The sequence below is a fragment of the Plodia interpunctella genome, chromosome 5 (genome assembly GCF_027563975.2).
Source record: "Plodia interpunctella isolate USDA-ARS_2022_Savannah chromosome 5, ilPloInte3.2, whole genome shotgun sequence".
In the NCBI taxonomy this organism is placed as follows: domain Eukaryota; kingdom Metazoa; phylum Arthropoda; class Insecta; order Lepidoptera; family Pyralidae; genus Plodia; species Plodia interpunctella.
The window spans coordinates 1805043-1828473 of NC_071298.1; the positions used below are offsets into that span (position 1 = coordinate 1805043).

Genomic DNA, 23431 nt, shown 5'->3' on the forward strand with positions numbered 1-23431 from the left:
CTTTAATCATATTTAATCTTTGGAAAAAATTATACATAAGTATATAATTTAATATTTAACGACCCAATAATAAGAAGTTGTTAACTGATAGCTTGCACAAAGTTTAAATAAAAATTAAATGTTTGGACCATCTAGATCAGTTTCAGATTATCGCTTAGGCCATGCGATATGATTTTTGTTTAATACTTATCCTAGTTTCGTAGATAGATGTAGTGTACGGTTTATTTTTTCTGTAATTTATTTTGTAACTTTAGTGTAAGTTAACAAATCGATTTATTTATAATTTTTTTGTAAATTCCTGTTGCTATTAACATGAGGGAAATAGTACATATCCAAGTGGGTCGATGTGGCAACCAGATCGGGTCGAAGGTGAGGTCTAAATATATATACTTACCAGCTTTTGCCCACGGCTTCACATAGAAACAGTTATTTTTTCCCTATGTCCTTCTCCACACTTCAAACTACATGTATGCAAAATTTCAAGAAGATAGGTTGAGTAGATGAGCGTGAAGAGGTAACAAACAACTTTCGCCTCTCTAATATCACTTAGGAAGTTAGAATTCAATTTTATGTTGTGAGTTTCTTTCGGCATTTCTCAGCAGTGGTCGTTCCGAAATGCTAGTAGTTTCTTAGCTTTCAGGAATACTATATCACTTGAAACCCGACGTGAAAGCTTGTCTGTAAATTGGTTTAATTTCTTAATAAATGACTTCGAATACTATTTACAGTTCTGGGAAGTAATATCCGACGAACACGGTATAGATCCAAATGGTTGCTATCATGGCGACTCTGACCTTCAACTGGAGAGGATCAACGTATACTACAACGAGGGTTCAGCTTGCAAGTACGTCCCGCGCGCGGTGCTAGTCGACCTCGAACCTGGGACCATGGACTCCCTCCGCGCCGGACCCTTCGGACAGATCTTCAAACCTGATAGCATAGTTTTCGGATCAACCGGCGCAGGCAATAACTGGGCTAAAGGACATTTCACAGAAGGCGCAGATTTGCTTGAAGCTATACTCGACGTTATCAGGAAAGAAGCTGAAGGCTGTGACTGTCTCCAAGGCTTCCAATTGATCCATTCCCTTGGCGGCGGCACTGGGTCAGGATTAGGGACTTTGCTCTTAGGGAATCTCACTGAAGAGTACCCTGACAGAGTTTCTGTCACTTACTCAATAGTGCCAAGCCCGAAAGTGTCGGACACCGTCGTCGAACCGTACAATTCCACACTATCCCTGAACCAACTGATAGAAAACTCCAATCAGACGTTCTGTATCGACAACGAAGCGCTATACGACATCTGCTTCAGAACTTTAAAGATCACGACACCAACTTACGGAGATCTAAACCATTTGGTGTCAGCGACTATGTCTGGGGTGACCACGTGTTTGAGGTTCCCTGGACAATTAAACGCGGATTTGCGTAAACTGGCAGTGAATATGGTGCCGTTCCCGCGGCTCCACTTCTTCATGCCAGGGTTCGCGCCGCTGACGTCACGCGGCAGCCAGCAATACCGCGCGTTGACAGTACCAGAGTTGACTCAGCAGATGTTTGACGCGAAAAACATGATGGCGGCATGCGATCCGCGACACGGGCGATACTTAACCGTCGCTGTTGTCTTCCGAGGTCGGATGTCCATGAAGGAAGTTGATGAACAAATGCTGAATATCCAGAAGAAGAATAAGGAATATTTCATTGAATGGATCCCGAATAATGTTAAGACAGCTGTGTGCGATATTCCTCCGAGAGGTTTGAAAATGTCGGGAACGTTTGTCGGAAATACGACGGCTATCCAGGAGTTGTTTAAGCGGATATCGGAGCAGTTCTCGTCGATGTTCAGGAGGAAAGCGTTTCTGCATTGGTACACGGGTGAGGGCATGGATGAAGCTGAGTTTGCCGAAGCTGATAACAACCTTAGCGACCTGATCTCGGAGTACCAGCAGTATCAGGACAGTACGGTTGATCAGGAGTTCGAGGACGAAGAAGAAGGAGAACACGCGGCGAATGACGATAGTGATGAATAATTTATTTTTGGTTTATTTATGTATTTATTAATAAAGGTTGTGTTTGTGTGATTTTATATGCTGTTTTATTAACTGTCGACTAATAATAAAAAACTCAATGTGGTGATCGTTAACTTTCTAGCTTGCGTCGAGATTTCACATTATGTATATGACATAAAAATATATAAAACTCGCTAGTTCCTGTGCAAATTCAACGATTTGTGTCACGATGCCTACTATCGCTCTTCGTCCACTTTCCAATAATTTCGAAAACCACCACTTGCTCCCGATGAAGAGAAACATCGTGAGGAAACTTGCATATTGGCTGACAGTTTCAAGTTCACTAGGCGACTCCTCGCCACTGTATAGGTATGTAGTCGTAAAAGTCATATCAGATGCATTTAGGCGTCTTGAATAACATTTGTTAACAGTGTTAACAATACACTCGACAAGAAAGCTCAAAGCGCAAAATATTCGTAAGAGAACTATACCATAGCATTTGTAGCAGTCTACGGCGTAGCGCTTGTAGCAGTCTGGCGTAGCACTCGTAGCAGTCTGGCGTAGCACTCGTAGCAGTCTGGCGTAGCACTCGTAGCAGTCTGGCGTAGCGCTCGTAGCAATCTACGACAAGCATACTTTAGAATACATAATTTAGAAGGGCTCCCGCGGGTGAGCGAGCATATATCAACACAGTTGCGCGCGCAGCTGGTTACTGATATATACGGTAGGTACTGTACAGTGCAAACACTTAATACATTTTACTTGCATCAGCATTACATGCGGAGCGGCGTAATCTAACTTGTACACAAATATCATTCATCGCGTGCACTCATATCAATTATCAATCTTATCAATAAACATCGTAACATCATTCAGTTGGTATCAATCACATCAACTTATCATTCAAGATCGTATGGTTTAGAAAGAGACCGTACTGGTACTAGCATGTAAATCGGGTAAAAAATTAATGAAGTCGAATTAACCTAATCTTAAATCTACAGTTAACCATCTGTGACTGACTGCAACTAGAGATTTAGCAGGAAACAAACACGATACACCTAGGTCTGATCAACTAAAACCGGCTGCACCTAGGTTTAGCCGAAATGATAATGGCTAAACCCAGGTATAGAAGCGGTGGTGGTGTAATGGTTAGGACGCTTGTGGATCGAAAGGTCCTAGGTTCGAATCTTACTCGTGCCACATGAGTTTGTATACAAATCTGACTCATATATAGTGGTTTTCATCTACCACCACTTGCTTCCGATGAAGGAAAACATCGTAAGGAAACCTGCACACAGGTAGATTATTATTATCTTGTGTGTGAAATGGAGAAGGCAATGGCAAACCACTCCATTAATAATGCCAAGAAAGTTATTGTGTGTGTTTCATTCCACGTAATGACCACGACCCTCAGCCATGAGGAATACGACTATGAAGAAGAAGAAACCCAGGTATAGCCGAACTTCTACAGGATTCACCCATGTCCAGCCAACTGAGATCGGCTGCACTGCACCGAGGTTTAGCCGGTTAAACTTTAACTTATATACAAACTAAAATCATTTTGGTAAAAACATATAGTCTGTAATAAAAAAAAATTCCCCGCCAAAGCCAACCCTGCACAACTGGCAACTACAGAAAAAAAAAAGATTTCGAAATTCAAATTTATTATTTTTGAATCAGTGACAAAAGAATATAGCAGCCTCATTCATTTTCAAAATTTTGTAGCATGCACATCTGATAATTTTTTTTTTGAAGATTTTTTTTTACAGTTTTTTTATGATCGTTTAACGGAAGTGAAATTTTAACTATCTACATTTTTGGTGCAAAATTTTTTGTGTTCCAACAAAATGAGGGAAATCGTCCACATCCAGGCCGGGCAATGCGGCAACCAGATCGGAGCTAAGGTCAGTAGATCTTCATTAAAATATTAATTACTAGTAGGCTATGTAAGTCTTGTTATTATCTTGACTTATCTACTTAGTTAGGTACCAATGTGAGCAACTTTTGCTATCGTAATTTCTTGATACAAAATTTGATAGCCTAAGAAACTCATCAGTGTAAAACCAGCCTTGTTGTTGATCTCCACTTAAGTATTAGCCGTCACGTGATTTTGCCGTGATTCCATGTCCGCAAATTATGATAGTACAAGACTTATGACTTGTTGGAAAAAGTTTACCGCAGCCTCACTACTACCAGTTTTCATATTGAGTTTGTCTTATTCTAGGAGTGGACATTCTACTACGAGGACATTGCAAAAGTTGCCACTTGATTGCGCTGTCAGTGTAACGTCACAACTTATATTTAAGATATGACGCTTCTAAAATCATCTCTTAAATTCCAGTTCTGGGAGGTGATTTCGGATGAGCACGGCATCGATCCCACCGGCGCCTACCAAGGGGACTCTGATCTTCAGCTCGAACGTATCAATGTATACTACAACGAGGCGTCTGGCGGCAAGTATGTGCCGCGCGCCGTCCTCGTCGACCTCGAGCCCGGCACCATGGACTCCGTCCGCTCCGGACCCTTCGGACAAATATTCCGACCGGACAACTTCGTCTTCGGACAGTCCGGCGCCGGTAACAACTGGGCCAAAGGACATTACACTGAGGGTGCAGAACTTGTGGATTCAGTCCTCGATGTCGTCAGGAAAGAAGCTGAAGGCTGCGATTGTCTTCAGGGCTTCCAACTCACACACTCTCTCGGAGGAGGCACCGGGTCAGGCATGGGCACTTTATTGATCTCCAAGATCAGAGAAGAATACCCTGACCGTATCATGAACACGTTCTCCGTGGTTCCAAGCCCGAAGGTATCGGACACGGTTGTGGAGCCTTACAATGCGACATTATCGGTTCATCAATTAGTGGAGAATACTGATGAGACGTATTGCATTGACAATGAGGCTTTGTACGATATTTGCTTCAGGACCTTGAAATTGACGACGCCGACGTATGGCGATCTGAACCATCTAGTATCAGCGACGATGTCAGGCGTGACCACTTGTCTGAGATTCCCGGGGCAATTGAATGCGGATTTGCGCAAGTTGGCAGTGAATATGGTGCCGTTCCCGCGGCTCCACTTCTTCATGCCAGGGTTTGCGCCGCTGACGTCACGTGGCAGCCAGCAGTATCGTGCGCTGTCTGTTCCGGAGCTGACCCAGCAAATGTTTGACGCGAAGAACATGATGGCTGCTTGCGACCCTCGCCACGGGCGTTACCTGACTGTAGCCGCCGTGTTCCGCGGACGGATGTCCATGAAGGAAGTGGACGAGCAGATGCTCAATATTCAAAATAAAAACAGCAGTTACTTTGTCGAATGGATCCCTAATAACGTTAAGACGGCTGTGTGCGACATTCCGCCGCGTGGCTTGAAGATGTCTGCCACATTCATCGGCAACACTACTGCGATCCAGGAGTTGTTCAAGAGAATATCTGAGCAGTTTACAGCTATGTTTAGACGGAAGGCTTTCCTTCACTGGTATACTGGTGAAGGTATGGATGAGATGGAGTTTACGGAAGCTGAGAGTAATATGAACGACTTGGTGTCGGAGTACCAGCAGTATCAGGACGCTACAGCCGACGACGAGGGAGATTACGTGGAAGAAGTGGAGGAGGAGTGATGTTAGTGTTTGTAATGTCCAATGTTTGTTTTGTAATTCTGTGTCGGTGTACAGTGTAGACAGTCTATATCCGTTTATCATGGTTATAAAATAAATATTTATATACATCATATTTGTGTTCAGTCTTTAAAGTTTAATCGACTTTGGTGACTGCTGCCATAGTACTGTGGCAGTCACCAAAGCCCCTTAGGTATTTAATGCCATAGATGGTGAATAGGTATACCTACATTTCCAATAAACAAATATTTATTAGTGGAGCTCAAAGGCGCAGTGACTAGCTCTGCATGTGTTAGTGGCGGTTAACACTCAACAATGGTCGGTCATTGGATAGGTGTGCGATGGGTCTGAAGGAAGCCTGTGTCTATACACTCGCGGGAAGAGGACCAAAATAGACCCATTAGTGGAAATTAGCAGTGGAACCTACAGTCCGGAAGCAAATTGAGCACCTTAGTATTTCGGCAAGCACCTACCATAAGTGCGTTTGTCTTTCGCCGCCGTCACCGTCACGTCACCGAGAACTAGATGACGGTGCCAAAGTAGCGGTTCATACATTTACCTAGCCGCGCGTCCACCGCACATCCGTCACCCGAGCGCCGTCATCCCGGCCGCCGAAATTGCGTGTAATCGGCGTGACCGCTAGAACGTGGCCCGAGATTTTGACGGGCTGATGTGCTGGCAATACAAAACACGTACGAACTTGTCCACACACTGCCGTCGCCGTTCTGTCGCCGTCGCACCATTCAGTTATTATTATAATCGGTCGCAATGGACAAACGATCGGTGACGGCGGCGGTGGACAAACGCCCTAAGGGACTACTGTGAATTGTGTTACCGATGTTCAAATGAACCTCTGTAAAAAGATAGCAGTAAATATAATGATAAAACTTCTAGGAAAATTGATCACAAGGGTCCTGTTAATGGAACCTCTGGGAGAAAATAGGGCAGACGACGGGGCTAGATAGGGACAGTGGTCAGTTGGACACAGAACTAGGAAGAAATATTCAGTGGTCATTGCTTAAAAAATAAATAGATACCTAGGTAATATTTTTAAAATGTAGGATATGTACCTAGGTATTTAACCAACTAACTAGGTCAAAAGTCTGATAGTCTCACAGATAGGTACCTATACGAGTCAGAACATTGCATTGAAATACTTTCGCGATAAAAAGCAATAACGTCAATCCAAGTTGTTATTTGGTAAAAATAAATCTGTGCGTAACACGTATAGCGTGTTGTTAAGCCCACTGGCCAGCGGTTCCACCCTCAAGGATTCATCTATATCCTTCCGTGGATGTCGTACGAGGCGACTAAGGGATATGATATCATCTGGTGGTGTTTTCTATCATTAGCATTGACAAGGAGGGTTAACGCTAGAAGGCGGCCGGTTGTACTCGTAATATGCAGCCGAATATTCAATTAGTTTTGTGTTATCAAAAAGTTTGTTTTTGCGCTATAGTTGTACTTATATAGATAAAAAGTAGCCAATATGCTATTCTACTCTAGCCCACAATCCATATCTGTTCCACATTTCACAATCAATTCAAAGTTTTTGCGAGATATGCATATCAACATATAAAAAGACTGAGAAAAAAATATTTTTGCATGTGAACTTGTAACTACACTAATAACAGGATGTGCCATTGAGAAAAAAGTTTGGAACGTAGGTGCTGGCTGAAAAGTTTTCTTTTTCTAGATTTAAAATATTTTCAATCCAAATTTGTTTTTATTTCAGCTCATTCTTCTGAAAACCGACGTACAATGCGAATGGTGTAACGTCTCGGGAGATTTTTTATATTTTTTTATATTAGTTTTAAGCTAATGTTAAGCTACAATTTTATAAAGCCATTTTGATAATTTTGAGGTAAATTTAAAAGTATCTGTGAAAAAAGGAGATAAATTTTCAAGATGAGGGAAATCATTACCATTCAGGCTGGTGCTTGCGGTAATCAAATCGGCGGTAAGGTGAGTAATCGTCGCTGACCTTTTCACCTTGTTTTGTAAATTCCCCAAACAGTGTTGTCTCTATCGATATAGCTTCAATTCTGGTCACTCAACCTAGCTGCGGCTCGGGGCTTCGCTCCCGTGGGAATATCGCGATAAAAAGTATCCTGAGTTATCCCAGGTTATTTTCTGCCCGGGTACCCAATTTCAAAATCCGTTCAGCAGATTTATATTGCAGCAAACATACAAGTACTACTACTTCACAATACTCTTGGATTCTGTAGTGGAGTAAAGAGTTGTACTTAATTTCTTAGTGCTTTTTTGAATGGAGCGCAAAATTCAGCGCTCAACGATTCGTTGGTTCCGTACTAAGATTTATTCTTTGTTTCAGTTCTGGGAGGTGATATCCGACGAGCACGGGATCGACCCCAGCGGAGTGTACCATGGCGACTCCGACCTCCAACTGGAGAGAATCAACGTGTACTATAACGAGGGATCTGGAGGAAAATATGTCCCACGCACTGTGCTGGTGGACCTGAAGCCTGCCACCATGGACACGCTGCGTTCGGGACCCTTCGGGTGCCTTTTCAGGCCGGACAACTTCGTGTACGGACAAAACTGCGCCGCCAACAACTGGGCCAGAGGACACTACACGGAGGGAGTCGAAATCCTTGAATCCATTTTGGACGTGGTTCGTAGAGAAGCAGAGGGCTGTGACCTTCTCCAAGGATTCCAACTGACCCAATCTCTCGGAGGAGGCACCGGTTCCGGACTTGGCACGCTTTTGTTGAACCGCATCAGGGAAGAGTATCCAGACCGTATCCTTGTGACGTTTTCAGTATTCCCAAGCACAAGAGTATCAGACTGCGTCGTAGAGCCGTATAATACGACGTTGGCTGTGAATCAACTGGTCGAAAACACTGACCACACCTTCTGCTTGGACAATGAGGCGTTGTACGACATCTGTTTTAGAACTCTGAAGCTCACCACGCCGACATACGGCGATCTAAATCACTTGGTTTGCGCGACGATGTCTGGCATCACGACATGCTTGAGGTTCCCTGGGCAGCTCAACGCAGACCTGAGGAAGCTCGCCGTCAACATGGTGCCATTCCCCAGACTCCATTTCTACACACCAGGGTTCGCGCCTCTGACATCGAGAGGGGCTCAGCAGTACAGAGCGCTCACAGTCCCAGAGTTAACACTGCAAATGTTTGATGCAAAGAACATGATGGTTGCATGCGATCCGAGGCACGGGAGGTACTTGACGGTATCGACGATATTCAGAGGGCGAATGTCGATGAAAGAAGTTGATGAGCAGATCCAGAATGTGCAGAATAAAAATAGCACATATTTCGTGGAGTGGATTCCAAATAATTGTAAGATTGCGGTTTGTGATATTCCACCACGAGGGTTGAAAATGGCATCGACCTTTATGGGAAATACCACAGCGATCCAGGCTGTTTTCAAGAGGATGGGTGAACAGTTCGTGGCAATGTTCAGGCGGAAAGCATTCCTGCACTGGTACACTGGTGAAGGTATGGACGAGATGGAGTTCACTGAAGCAGAGAGCAACATGAACGACCTGGTGTCTGAGTACCAGCAGTACCAGGACGCCACGGCAGACGACGAGGGAGAGTTCGATGAAGAGGCGGAAGAAGGAATGGAGGAATAGCTTTATTGGTGTTTCAATTGTGTATGTCCTGTTTTGTCCCTAAATAAAATCTAACCTCATAAATTGATTTTCATTAAGTTTGTACATTTTATGAAAAGGCAGTTCTATATATTGATGTGGAACTGCCTCTAACCTACCTCAATGGACTAGTGGAATAGCCAAATGCAAAAAGTTTGCTTGGTGCTACCTACTGATTGCTTGAACGAATATTTCGAATAACGGTCTATCCCACTAGTCCCATTGAGTTGTCCCACAATGGGACAACAGAGCGTTCCGTCGCATTCGGTCACGGTCGCACTCGCACTGAAAAACTGTCAAAATCGCAAAGTAAATAGCATTTGTTCCATATAGCAAATGGTCGAATTCATATTTTTGTCTAATCGCAAATGGTCAAATTAGCAAATAGTCAAAATGACGAATGGTCAAATTGGCAAATAGCAAATAGGTACTCAAAATCGCGAAGACGCCCTCCCAGTAGTCCCATAGGACAAGAGCCATATTTATCACATTATGGGACATTTTAGAGCGCGGCTCATAGATTTAAAAACATACTTCAATGTAATGTTTTTACTTGTGGGCTACACCTAGTCCCACAATTTCTGGAATTCAAAATTATTGTGATTCAAGTAGGTCTTAGGTCGTTATTTATATACTTCCTATAGTTTAGTTGCCTCTGTATCACGTGTTCCAAACCATCCATTTTTTTACCTCAACAGAAAATGCTCACCAGGCTGAACAACTAGTAGGTAGTCGTACAACAGTACCTACTAATTCCATGGCTGAACCATCATTCTCCATCAGGTGTTTCAGTATAGTTTATACCTAGGTATCCTATGTTGCACAGGCTTAATAGTTTAGAAGCAGAATTAATAGTTTAGAAACAGATTTTCAAATTCTTATTGACTATAGCCTAATTTTGTTTTTATGTAAATATTTCAATGTACAGAATGTTTTTTCTACTGTTTTATTATACGTATTGATTATGTATATAAGAAAAGAAATTTATAAGGTATGATTTATTTCATGACAAAACAGAACGTACACATTTGAAACACCAATAAAGCTATTCCTCCATTCCTTCTTCCGCCTCTTCATCGAACTCTCCCTCGTCGTCTGCCGTGGCATCCTGGTACTGCTGGTACTCCGACACCAGGTCGTTCATGTTGCTCTCTGCTTCAGTGAACTCCATCTCGTCCATACCTTCACCAGTGTACCAGTGCAGGAATGCTTTCCGCCTGAACATTGCCACGAACTGCTCACCCACTCGTTTGAAAATAGCCTGGATTGCTGTCGTATTTCCCATAAATGTCGACGCCATCTTCAACCCTCGTGGTGGAATATCACAAACCGCAATTTTCACATTATTTGGAATCCACTCCACAAAGTATGTGCTGTTCTTATTCTGTACATTAAGTATCTGCTCATCAACTTCTTTCATCGACATTCTTCCTCTGAATATCGTAGCTACGGTCAAGTATCTCCCGTGCCTCGGATCACATGCGACCATCATGTTCTTTGCATCAAACATCTGCAGTGTTAACTCTGGGACTGTGAGCGCTCTGTACTGCTGAGCCCCTCTCGATGTCAGAGGCGCGAACCCTGGTGTGTAGAAATGGAGTCTGGGGAATGGTACCATGTTGACGGCGAGCTTCCTCAGGTCTGCGTTGAGCTGCCCAGGGAACCTCAAGCACGTCGTGATGCCAGACATAGTCGCGCAAACCAAGTGATTTAGATCGCCGTATGTCGGCGTGGTGAGCTTCAGAGTTCTAAAACAGATGTCGTACAACGCCTCATTGTCCAAGCAGAAGGTGTGGTCAGTGTTCTCGACCAACTGGTTCACTGACAACGTAGTGTTATACGGCTCTACGACGCAGTCTGACACTCTTGGGCTTGGGAATACTGAAAATGAGGAGATAACACGATCTGGGTATTCTTCCCTGACGCGGTTGACCACTAATGTACCAAGTCCGGAGCCTGTGCCGCCTCCAAGAGAATGTGATGTTTGAAAACCTTGAAGGCAGTCACAGCCCTCCGCTTCTCTTCGAATAACGTCCAAGACTGATTCCAAGATTTCCATGCCTTCAGTATAGTGTCCTCTGGCCCAGTTATTGGCGGCGCAGTTTTGTCCGTACACGAAGTTGTCCGGCCTGAAGAGGCATCCGAAAGGTCCTGAACGCACAGTGTCCATGGTGGCAGGCTTCAGGTCCACCAGCACAGTGCGCGGGACGTATTTCCCCCCGGACGCCTCGTTATAGTACACATTGATTCTCTCCAGTTGGAGGTCGGAGTCGCCATGGTACACGCCGCTTGGGTCGATCCCGTGCTCGTCAGATATCACCTCCCAGAACTGGAAATATGAAATGAACACTTTCAATGGGAATTGATGGGAATTTAATGAAGTGTCGCCTAGTGTATACAGCTTCGATTAAACGGTTTAGTTAAATAGTAGGCTTATTGATGGATTTAAGAAAAGAGTGACCTAAGTTGCTGGTTACGAGTAAAGCTTTAGATAGGAGCTTTAGATAAAAGCTTTAAATATTAAGGTCAACTTACCTTCCCACCAATCTGGTTACCGCAAGCTCCAACCTGGACGGTAACAATTTCCCTCATCTTGAAAATTTATCTCTTTTTCGCCGCAAATACTTGTAAATTTACTAGAAAATTATCTAAAATCCTTTACAAAAATTGCGACTTAACATTAGCTTATAAACTAATAAAAAAAAATATATAAAAAATTACAGATCAGACCGTGCACATTGTACGTCCGACATCAAAAAATGACCAAATCCCAGGTCAAATTTCGATCGAGAATTTTTTATTTTTTTAGAAGAAGAATTAGATAAAACTTTCCTGCCAGTACCAAAAGCTTAGCAACAAGCTTAGAATGAGTAACATTAGTTTATTTTGAAATGTAAATAAGTAAATCGCTATAAAACGCGAGTAATAAACTATGATTACAAATAACTAAATAATTTGGCACCGCCATCAATCAACCTGTGTTAGAAACACAAACTGAGAAACTGAACACATAAATTGCAAACTTGCATACGCCTCGTCCCGTTTTCACTGAAAGTTCCGCCTGAAACTCACAGATGGCGCTAGTACCGGACGGTTGTTTTGCTTGGCGGCGGCGTACTGTCACTATTGTCATGGCGCTCGCTTGACATGGCGAGGTAGCGAGAATTTACAATGTAAAATATTAGCTTATTCCTGTATGATGTAGGCATATTTGATGAGTGGCGAGTGTTTGAGTGTGGGTTTGCGGAGTGATGTCAGTGGCAGACGCCGCGACCAGCGCGCCTGACAAAAAAATTGTATACGGTGAAGATAGCACCGACAGTGACAATGATGAGAAGAAGGGGTTACTGCGGAGAATATCCACTAGCAAATGCGTCGGTCGATTGGTAAGTAACCCTTTTGTTTATGCCCTAAATGTTGGTGAGCGTAGGGCGTGCCAGCTCGAGCCGCCGGGGTGGGGAGACCATGTGCCCGGGCAAAACTGAGCTGAATCAATTTTTTAATTATTTACCTATGTTAAATACTAGATTTGTGTGTAAAAGTAATGAGGAATAGGCGGTCGTTTGACCTATTTTGTGATATGAACCCGGGGGAGAGAAGGATGACAACGATTTTGGGCGGGACGCGGACATTGTTTTCGCTTTTCGCGCACTGACAACTGATGTGGGTTCAAAACAATTAGTTGATTGAAATTCGTGGCTGTATAATGTTATTAGTTACGCAGTTGACGCCAATGGGCTGGTTTTCATTTTCATCAAACCTATTGATCAATACCAATCTAATTAATTATAAATTAATTTTCTTAAAATCTTAAAAATTTGTACAATACTTACGCTGATCATCATACTTCTTGAATTCATGCCATTTTAGAATTATTTTCTCGCATTACATTTAAGTATAAAGCAATATCTGTTAAAGTCCATATTGAGAGAAAAAAAAAACAGTTACAAATATTTTAAATTGTTAATTTATTTCGCCCACGAAAGCCTATTTTTGACCTCAGGTCATTAACTGTATCTGTTCCAAATGACATCAAAATCGGCCCAGTGGTTTAGTCATAAAATTATTTCACAATCATAACCATTTATTTCGTAAACTTTCACGTTTATAAATGTATTTGTTAATTGTACCAGCATTTGAAATTAATATGGATTTATTGCTCAAAGGAGTAGTACACAAATGTCCCATCTCGACGTGGCCACCCCACAGTATTGTGTACAGGATATCCGCCACATTCGCATCTCGTCCCACTTTCGTCCCATTCAGGGGTTGGCTGACGTGTGAAATGGGTTCGTTCGCGGCATCAAATTACACCTGACGACAGGATGTATCGATAACACAGTATGTGTCTGGATTTGATTCCGAAATTCGCATTGTGTATCGACTACATTCATGCAGTTCTGTACCACTGATATGTAATTTGAGCCATATAGAAATAGCGACAGCCCTTGTATATAACAATGTTGAAATGTAAAAATTATAGCAAGTAATAAGTCATAAAAATGTGAATTTGGTTAGTGTTTGAAAGGCTAGCATGAGCTGTCAGTCTCCTCCAATACCCCTACATTAAAAAAAAATTGGGTTTCCTGCGTGTCTGCGAAACTTCGTACGGCGATTGTTGATGTACCGAACATCTTAATTCTAATAGATTTCCGTCTCTTCTTCTCTCTTTCATTTGCCCGTTATTTTCCCACTCAGCCATTCAAATTCAAAATTATTCAATTTAGGATGATATACATCACTTATTGACGTCAAAAAAATACTTAAACTAATTCTACTGCCGGCTTCCAAAGCGCAGGTGAAGAAGAAGCGGCGCAACAAACTTCACCGCAGACTTTTCTCCAAGGACGTCAATTAACAAATATAGGTTTTATACATATATTAAAAATTAGGAGGACGAATTCACATTATTATTAAAAATGTCAAAATTTAAATGAATAAATGAAATAAAAGTTGTATTTCCAATAAAATTTTTGAAAATTGTCACACAAAAAAATATAAATAAAAAGCTAAATGTACAAAACGTACGTAATCATGTCATAAATCAATTACATATGTTATGAGGATACTGCACCATGCTTGGGTCAAATATAACCGTAAAACGTCCGAACCAAGGTCCTATTCTTTTCTTTTCCACTTCGCACCGATGGGTTTATTCACATCAAGCCTGCATTTTTTGAGTTGGCCCCTTCTCATAACTACATAATATATATTAACTGGAATTATCACGAACTTTATGTATCTCCTTCTGTCACGATCAAGCAGAAACTACAACGATAATAATAATAAAAATACTTATGGCAGGTGACCGCACTCTTTGCAATAGCCCATTCTCAGTCCATCCAAATTTCATTCTATAGACCAGTACTTCTATCCATTATTCTGCAATAGTTCACACTCCCGCCGAGACCTGCTCATGGGCATATCATTTCATTGGTATATCCGGGAGTGGGTCTTGGCGGGAGACCTACACAACATCAAAATTCTCCAAAGGGCCTCTACGTGTTGGATCCATATCCCCACGCAAGCCTCTCAAAGGACTGGACTATGTGCCGTGAATCCCAAAAGAAAATAAAAATACTAATTAATTTATAGTAATGACGATTATTTTGTTTTAAATTGAATGAATTAATGAACATTTATTGCCAAAAATTAAAGTAATAAATTAATTAATCAAATTAATAAATTTTATTTATTTAAAAAACACGATATCAATCTCACATGATTAATTAATTTATTACTTTATTATATATATATATACACATATGTGACTGACTGCCAGATAGACAACGTCCAGCCCGAAAATTACACCTCGAAGGGGGTGAAAGGGGTGAAAAACTTTTATATGAAAGTTCTATACCGGTGAAGTTAGCGACTTGAAATTTTGGATTATCGTTGTTTACAACAAATTTATGAATACGTGTTTCAGGTTTTTCTGAAAAACTTAACCCTCAACCCCTTTAAAAGGGGTGTGAAAGATTGTACGAAACTTCAATTAATGAAGATAGAAATAATTCAAGATAAAAAACTGAAAATTGGTAAATACTCTTCATCATTTTTCTTTTTTTTTTGGTGTTACCGAATTACCGAGATTTTACTATGGAATTCACGCGGGCGAAGCCGCGGGCTAAAGATAGTCTACTTATAAAATGGAACAATCGCAATTAAGCACATTAATGTGGGCGTTGATATTGTCAGAGCTTTTAGCGTATTGATATCAAGCACATTTTGACATAAAGTTATATGGATATTTGTCTGTTGTGCAGATTCCCAGGCTTTTCATGGGATGGGTGGCAAACAAGCCAGTGGGTCACCTGATGGTAAGCGACCACGCTGTCCAATCAGCCCTTAAAAATTCGTAAATTCGTTTCTTGAAGGTTCAAATGTCGTATCGTTTCTGGGGATTTTTGTGAGTGTGAGTAAACATCCTCAATGTTTGTTTTTAAATTGAGAAAATTCTGCTAGATTTAATTCTATGAATTAAAAACTGTATTTAGGATTATTTTGTGTTATTCATTCTATACAACTAAATGACGTATATTTCTTTACTAATATCTAATTAAAAATATGTATCAACAGATGATTTGTGGAAACATTAAAAAAAGAATCTTTTTACTCAGGTGATTTAAAGAAGCACAAAAAATATAGTTAAAATCTTGTGGGTTTTGATCTCCCAGGTGATTTGCCACTAGGTGACTTCAGGACACAAAAATGTGGAATTTGATGTCACCCAGGCGATCGAAGTGGATTAAACCAATTTTTAATAATATATTGTTTATGGCTAAAGGACGCACGATTACTTATGTGTACTGAAATTTAAAAATCTCTTATATATTGTTTTTCATATTTCCATATTAATATTATCTGCGAAAGTCACTACACTGCCATGATTAAACCGCTATTTCGATTTTGATGAAATTTAGAATAGATATAGTTTATGGCCCGGGCAAAGGCTACTGCGAACTACGGCTATCTATATTGACACCGCTTGACATAAGCAAGCTGCAACTAGATTCTGACATTTTATATTCATTAATGTTATAACAATTTCAAGAAATATTTATTCTATTAAATTAGCCACCTGTCTTGGCATCAGAATGGCAGAAGGATAACGTAAGTTCATGTTTGACTATCTTATATAGATTCAGATAAATGAGTTTCGTTCAAGAAAATTCACTCTAAATCAGAATTCGTCTACAGAATCGATCGGTACTTGTATCAATACACACCGCGGTCGGAATCCCCATTTATCCCGGAATCCCCATTCGTCTGCATCAATCACTCGCGGGATTACTCGCGCCCCGGGATTCCTCGAGATACGAGCTATCATATCGGAAATAATGCTCGTTGCAGTTGTTATATTTGAGATAACGGTATTCCGCTTTTTCGCTGAAATTTTTCATTGCTAAGTTATATCCTCTCATTTTGTTACTTTTGTATTACTAATTGGCACAATCCGGATCGCTTAGTGAGGGTTTGCTATATACATCTCACCATCGAGTCGATTCGAAGAAAGCAGGGAACCAATCACATTGCGCCATTGCGACGCTACGACAACCACACTGCAATGTGATTGGTTCGCTGCGTCTCACTTCAAATCGATTCGATGGTGAGAAGTGAAACGCAACTTTCTCGTGACACTAAGAATTTTATTGGCTAATTAAAAGAATATTATAGATTCTCGCGTGGATTATTTAATTACCAATGACACTATACTGACTATGTAATCTCACAATTGTATATATTAAATAAAGCTAATGTGTAAAAAAACCGGGTTGCACTCCGGCAGTGCCGCCAGAAATGAAAACTTGAATTCTTCGATCAGGATCACGTGTCCTGACGCGAGTTAAACATTTTTTACCCATCACAAAAAGTGCACAACGCCGCTAAAGAAGTTTTCACTTCAAAAATAAATAATTATTTTTGCTATTAAAAATATATATATCGCAACTTCTCCAAAGTATAAACCACGACTATTTCTTTATTAATAAATTGAAATAAGAAATTTGGTATTTAGTGTTGATATTTTAGTCCATTTTGGCGCTTTTGTTTTTACTTTTTGTGGTACGCGACCGAATGCTGGTCGGTTTGAAAGGACAGGTGTATAAATCTATCTATCATAAAACAAGTCATTTTGTACGGTAATGAAGTGTTTTAAGAGCAGCAAGCATAAAATTTGGAATAAGACTTTATAACATACATTTTTAGGTATATTTTGTAAATCATTGATGGCATATACAACTAGTTGTATTGGATTGGAGCTCGGCAGCTGATAGGCAAAAATAGCATTCCCAAGGAGGGTTGACGACAGACAAGTGGCCGGTTGTAATATCACAGCGAAATTTTTACAATTTTAAGCCTTTTGTCGCTGTTCCCGGGCTTCGCAACTTCACAATCCCGAACGAAACCCGCTGAACATGGAGAAATAAATTTCTAATTGCAGGTTTATTTCTATTCCTAAATCTAATTGGGGAGATCGTTCTAGAAGTTTGACACAAGCCCATTCAGAGCGTGGGAACGCGCCGGGTGACATTTTAATTAGCAACGGACTGAGCTATCGCGGTAATTTGTATCAACAACGAACCGCCGGAGTAGATACAACATAGAGCACTCTCATTAGAAAGTTATTCTGGCTCTTACCTCAGCTTTGAGTTGATTCGCAGTGAGACAAAGCTAACCCATTGTAACGCAACGACAACGTGATTGGTTGGCTACATATCATATAAGTGAGTGCTTCGCCCTCAGACCTTACCTCTATTTCGCTTGGACCCTACATTATGTCTACTCTGCACACGTACTTTAAGCCTCCCTTTTACTGAGAATAATATTGTTAATTAATTAATCTGCTTCCCAGAACATTTCTGCGAAGGTGTACCTATTTCTGTTTCATTATAATTCGGCCATTGAATGACCCAACCAGGTTGGTTCAGAGAAAACTTGACGCTATCCGTACGATTCTTGAAATAGCGACAGGCTGAGAATTTTACAACACATAATAACATTATGTGTTGTAAAATTTAATTTTAGTATTACTTCTAATATTAATATTGTACAAGATCCGTCCTAACAAATATATATCCTCATTTGTTATTTGATTGAGACAAAGAATTTGAAAAACCATTTACAATTTTTACAATTTTAACAAAGACAGGAATTAATTTTATTACTTATAAATATTACATTAAAATTATTAATCTGTACTTTGGTAATGTCAGTTTTCTGAATGACAGGTTTTGGAAATGATTCCTCAACTCAAGACGGATCGTAATGACAACGTGGCCGCGACGGTCGAAACGCTCTGAGAACCAACAATTTTTATTCATCTTCTTCATTTTATAGCAATACTACAAAAACTATAATAAATGTTAGAGCTAAGCTCCTCAGGAATCACAATGACGCGACAGGAGGACTTCTTTTTGAATTATGTATGGATGTTTGAAAGTATTACATTTTGATCTATTAATTATTTACAACATCCATTCCCGCGGGATACGTACGAAGCTTTTAAACTGCAATATTTAGGTCGAGCTTTTAACCGCCTTCTTAAGTTTACTGGAGCTTAAACATTCTGAAATATGGTTCCCTGAAGACTGGGGTAGCTTGTAACTTCAAGTGACAACGTTAATGGTTGGCAATTAAATTGTAATTTGTAATTTGTTGTCGTCCGTTCCTATATTTAAACGAATGATATTCATCTACAAACTATCCGTCCATGTGCCGTCTGATTGTCCTCCCGCGCAGGTTGTAAAAGTCAATCAAGGGAAAACCTGTGCAGCTAGAGATAATCATAGACGAGCTTCCGCTTTTCTAATCGCTAAATACCGATAAACATAATTAATTATATAGTAAACTAGCTTTTACCAGCGGCTTCGCCCGCGTATTTTTCTCACTAGAACAGTTAAATTTCAGTTGATGGAATATATAAATGCTACTTCTCCTAGGGAAGCGGTGCTGTAATGGTTAAGACGCCCGCCTGTGGATCGATAGGCCCCAGGTTCGAATCCTACTCGTGCCACATGAGTTTGTTTTCAAATCTGGGTCATATATAGTAGTTTTCATCGACCACCACTTGCTTCCGGTGAAGGAAAACATCCTGAGGAAACCTGCGCACTGGTTGATTATTATTAACTTGTGTGTGTGTGTGATTATTATTAGCAATGGCAAACCACTCCATTAATAATGCCAAGAAAGTTGTTGTGTGTGTTTCATTCCACGTAATGACCACCACCCTCAGCCTGGAGGAATACGACTATGAAAAATTCCTAGGTCTCTCTCGTGTGCTCTCGCTTTCGTTTGGGGCTGTAAAGCCATGAAGCCCGCGGTCGAAAAAACAAAGTATCTGTATCATACTTAATATAATTTATTAATCATCAATGTTCAAAACAAAGTTTCCAGTATCGAATTTCAACTTTTCCCGTTTGATCGAAATATCATTACGAATTTTCTGAGACAGGAAATTTAAATGCCATGTGTCTGACAACTTTATTTCAGGGCACTGCAGGCCTACCATCAACTTTTACAGAACGATTCCAATGCAACTCAGTTCAATTTAGGAACCTAAAATGAATTGCACTCATACAAAAAATTAAGTCGATCGACCAAAATGTTTTTGAAGTGAAAACTAAAAAAATGTTAACTCGCGTCAGGACACGTGACCCTGATCGAAAATTCGTAAGGCGTCAAAAGTGCACGTCGTTAACATTCAAGTTTTCACTTTTGCCGGCACTCCCGGAGTGCAACACGTTTTTTTTTTTTTTTCGAGAAGCATATTCCGGTAAACTTATAATTCGCTCGTTTACGACGAAGGTTAAATTCTCAAAATATCGGTCTTCGTACATAATTTTATACGTGTTCGGATCAACGCCCTACCTACAACCGTTCACAACTTGGCTCCCTGCCAACACTCATTAACACCTAAAAATATACTTGTTCAGCATTTTATAACTAATAGCTTTGGCAATAAAGGCCATTACATGGATACTTTTAGACGTCTCGTAAGTGACAATTTGATTTACTACACACGTCTCCTTAGAGTTAATTCATCATTTTGATATTATTTACACAACGTTTTCTTTGAATTCTGTTAATATTTTTCCAGTGGAGTTTGATCCATCGTGAAAAACATTTTCAGTTTGTTTTTTTGCTGTATTTTATGATATTTAGAAGTAATCTCAAACATAGTACTGAACTTAAACTGTCAACCAGTGTGCAGGTTTCCTCACGATGTTTCCCTACACCAGAAGCAAGTGGTGGTCTATGAAAACTACTATACTATACGTATACACGATGGTGGTATACAAACTTTTGTGGCTCGTGTAGGATTCTAACCTGGGAGCTTTCGAACACAGGCGGATGATCTTAACCTCTTGACCACCACAGCTTCAACTACCCTTACTATAATAAAAGCAACTATTGCTAACATCTTTTAAAAGTATGTAACATTATAATTAATGTGAAGTCATAGTTCACTATCCTAGTAATGGAGACTCGAGTTCCATTAGGGGCACTCAATTGTTAGGGCCGATCTCCATAGTGCTGTGCGATGCGGTCAGACATATCTTTTGATTATCGAATTTAATTGTTGATATATTAGGACAAATCACACAGATTGAGCTAGCCCCATAGTAAGTTCGAGACTTGTGTTATGGGATGCTAACTCAACGATACTATATTTTATAACAAATACATATATAGATAAACATCCAAGTCCCGGGGCAATCAGAGAAAGATCATTTTCCATCATGACCCGACCGGGGATCGAACCCGGGACCTCTCGGTTCAGTGGCAAGAACCTTACCACTGCGCCACCGAGGTCGTTAATGTCGTCGTGTTTTTTTCATAGTGACTGAAGACGTATGTGGTCGTCCAAATCAAAAGGGACCTTATGGCGGCTGGCACTTAGGTCTTTATTGCCGTTGTTCGAATACAAAACAACGGCAATAATTGCGTATGTGTTAATGGCCAAATGATAAATAAATTTATTACATTTGAAAAAAAATAAACAACAGACAGACTATTACAAGTGATCTTTTAATTAAATACAATTTAGTACATACATACAATCGTTATTTAGTCGAATGTGGTGGTGGTGTAATGGTTAAGACGCCCGCCTGTGGATCTAAAGGTCCCAGGTTCGAATCCTACTCGTGCCACATGAGTTTGTATACCAATTTGACTCATGTATACACATGTATACATCTGCCACCACTTACTTCCTGTGAAGGAAAACATCGTGAGGAAACCTGCACACTGGTTGATTATTAAGTTGTGTGTGAAATGGAGAAGGCAAACCACTCCATTACTAATGCCAAGAAAGCTGTTGTGTGTGTTTCATTGTTTCATCCCACGTCCCTCAGACATGAGGAATACGACTATAAAGAGTTCACACCAGTTAATTCTAGTTTTAAAATCTTGTTTTTTTTTTACAGTTACTCCCAATAAAAATGTAAAGATTAAGATAAAATTAAAAGTTAAGGATTTCGACACATTATACTAATGCAATGTAGCTCTTGTGAACTTAGTACGTTTAGTTCACCAGGATCCCCTGACTCGATCCCCCAGGGGATCCTCGTGAACTCATCAGGATCCCCTTTAACAAAAATAAATATAAAATGATACTATCACACTGAGTCCGATTTATATTTAAAAATACGTTATTTTGATCTATAACTTTGTTTGGACTTAGCACATTATTGTTGTTGTTATTAGTTACTACACAAAGTACAACAAAATACAAGTAAATAGACAATATCTTACTTGTTACTTAATTTCGGACTTTCTATATTCGAGTCTTTGTCACAGCTGAGTCAAATTCAGATTCAAATTCAAAATTCTTTATTCAATTCAGGATGATATACATCACTTATTGACGTCAAAAAAATACTGAAACTATGTCTACTGCCGGCTTCCAAAGCGCAGGTGAAGAAGAAGCGGCGCAACAAACTTCATCTCAGCCTTTTCTCCAAGGACGTCAATTAAGAAATATAGGTGTTATAAAAATTAGGAGGACGAATTTACATCATTATTAAAAATGTCAAAATTGAAATGAATATATATATATATATATATGTTATGAGTTATGAGGATACTGCACCATGCTTGGGCCAGTAAAATATATAGTTCTCTATATGCGAAAGAAATATAGTCTGTAGACATTTAGCTTTAGCGTGAAGAGAGTGCTTGGAGCGCGCTAATTAAACATTTTTTCTGAAGCGTTCCCACGATATCCTTTGCTGTAATAATATTCTCGTACATTTATGAGGCAAACTTTTATTAACGGTACTTGAGTGTCATATTGCTTGTTAGTATAGTTATATTAGCTTTTACCCCAGGTTTTGCTCATGTATGTAAGATTAATTAAGAAGATATCACACGATAACAAAGGCTACACGTAAATAAAATAATATGCAAATGTTTGTTATTATCACATCGCGCTGCGTCGCGATTCCTTGTCGCGTTTGTGAATCGGCTAGGACGTCGGATTATTTAGGTGGAAAAGGAAAATGTTATGTCAAAATTGCATTCCCGGAGGACGTTAACATGCCACTCGATCTTCTGTATACAACTCATTCAATTTCAACCAAATCAATTATTATCTTCTTATTAGAGGTTTTTTTGATTCCTATAATCACACGTTATAAATATACAATGATAATATGTTGAAAATATGTCAAGATTGTCGATCCATCGTCATTTATTATCATCCGTCCTGGCTTCGCTCGGGTAAAAACATTATAAATTATACCTTTAAACCTTCCTCAGGAATTGCACTTATTTATTGATGAAAACCGCATGAAAATGCGTGCATTAGTATTTTATGAGTTTATAGCGAACAGACAGGTGCAATAGAGGACTTTGTTTTATAATTAGTAAGGATTTGCTTTATTTTGGTAAGCATTTTTACTTTAATGTCTGCCAATTCAGTCTAAGGCCTTCATAGCTCCAATCTGTCAAAGCAAGGGCAAGCTTTGTTTATCGTGATTGAGGTTTTTATCAGATGGCTGCGAGCCAATATTCGTATGTGATGGTACAGGCTACACCAACAACATTGTACAAGTACAAATTCTTTGCAAAATTCGCCCCTAAAACCCTACTAGCTGCGCCCCAGAGCTTCGTTCCCGTGGGAATTTCGGGATAAACAGTACCCTATGTGTTATTCCAGGTTATTTTCTACCCGTG

At 40.1% G+C, this 23431-nt stretch overlaps 5 protein-coding genes across 6 annotated transcripts in view; 4 read left to right on the forward strand and 1 right to left on the reverse strand.

The window, feature by feature from the left end:
* Positions 1–143: 143 nt before the first annotated feature.
* LOC128670339 (tubulin beta chain-like) lies at positions 144–2080 on the forward strand. Its single transcript, XM_053745918.1, has 2 exons — positions 144–369; positions 729–2080. The coding sequence occupies exons 1-2, from the start codon at positions 313–315 to the stop codon at positions 2022–2024; spliced, it is 1353 nt and encodes a 450-aa protein (XP_053601893.1). The 5' UTR covers positions 144–312; the 3' UTR covers positions 2025–2080.
* A 1618-nt stretch (positions 2081–3698) lies between these two features.
* Positions 3699–5729, forward strand: LOC128670056 (tubulin beta chain). Its single transcript, XM_053745419.1, has 2 exons — positions 3699–3907; positions 4345–5729. Exons 1-2 carry the CDS (start codon positions 3851–3853, stop codon positions 5617–5619), a joined length of 1332 nt encoding a protein of 443 aa, XP_053601394.1. The 5' UTR covers positions 3699–3850; the 3' UTR covers positions 5620–5729.
* Positions 5730–7383: 1654 nt separating this feature from the next.
* LOC128670071 (tubulin beta-4B chain-like) lies at positions 7384–9298 on the forward strand. Its single transcript, XM_053745437.2, has 2 exons — positions 7384–7581; positions 7952–9298. The coding sequence occupies exons 1-2, from the start codon at positions 7525–7527 to the stop codon at positions 9233–9235; spliced, it is 1341 nt and encodes a 446-aa protein (XP_053601412.1). The 5' UTR covers positions 7384–7524; the 3' UTR covers positions 9236–9298.
* A 934-nt stretch (positions 9299–10232) lies between these two features.
* Positions 10233–12022, reverse strand: LOC128670076 (tubulin beta-4B chain-like). The gene is made up of 2 exons (XM_053745443.2): positions 11789–12022; positions 10233–11582 (listed from the first exon to the last, which is right to left on the reverse strand). Exons 1-2 carry the CDS (start codon positions 11843–11845, stop codon positions 10299–10301), a joined length of 1341 nt encoding a protein of 446 aa, XP_053601418.1. The 5' UTR covers positions 11846–12022; the 3' UTR covers positions 10233–10298.
* A 372-nt stretch (positions 12023–12394) lies between these two features.
* LOC128669782 (uncharacterized protein) overlaps positions 12395–23431 on the forward strand; it is a 116187-nt gene continuing 105150 nt past the window's right edge. For both annotated transcript variants that reach the window (XM_053744882.2, XM_053744883.2), the window contains exon 1: positions 12395–12639. In XM_053744882.2, the coding sequence (XP_053600857.1) occupies positions 12505–12639 (135 nt within the window). In that variant the 5' untranslated portion in view covers positions 12395–12504. The remainder of the gene's footprint in view (positions 12640–23431) is intronic.

Coding starts and splice junctions, on each gene's coding strand:
- LOC128670071 (XM_053745437.2), top strand. CDS start 7,525: ATGAGGGAAATCATTACCATTCAGGCTGGTGCTTGCGGTAATCAAATC. Junction 7,582..7,951: donor GTAATCAAATCGGCGGTAAG/GTGAGTAATCGT, acceptor TCTTTGTTTCAG/TTCTGGGAGGTGATATCCGA.
- LOC128670339 (XM_053745918.1), top strand. CDS start 313: ATGAGGGAAATAGTACATATCCAAGTGGGTCGATGTGGCAACCAGATC. Junction 370..728: donor GCAACCAGATCGGGTCGAAG/GTGAGGTCTAAA, acceptor TACTATTTACAG/TTCTGGGAAGTAATATCCGA.
- LOC128670076 (XM_053745443.2), bottom strand. CDS start 11,845: ATGAGGGAAATTGTTACCGTCCAGGTTGGAGCTTGCGGTAACCAGATT. Junction 11,583..11,788: donor GTAACCAGATTGGTGGGAAG/GTAAGTTGACCT, acceptor TCATATTTCCAG/TTCTGGGAGGTGATATCTGA.
- LOC128670056 (XM_053745419.1), top strand. CDS start 3,851: ATGAGGGAAATCGTCCACATCCAGGCCGGGCAATGCGGCAACCAGATC. Junction 3,908..4,344: donor GCAACCAGATCGGAGCTAAG/GTCAGTAGATCT, acceptor CTTAAATTCCAG/TTCTGGGAGGTGATTTCGGA.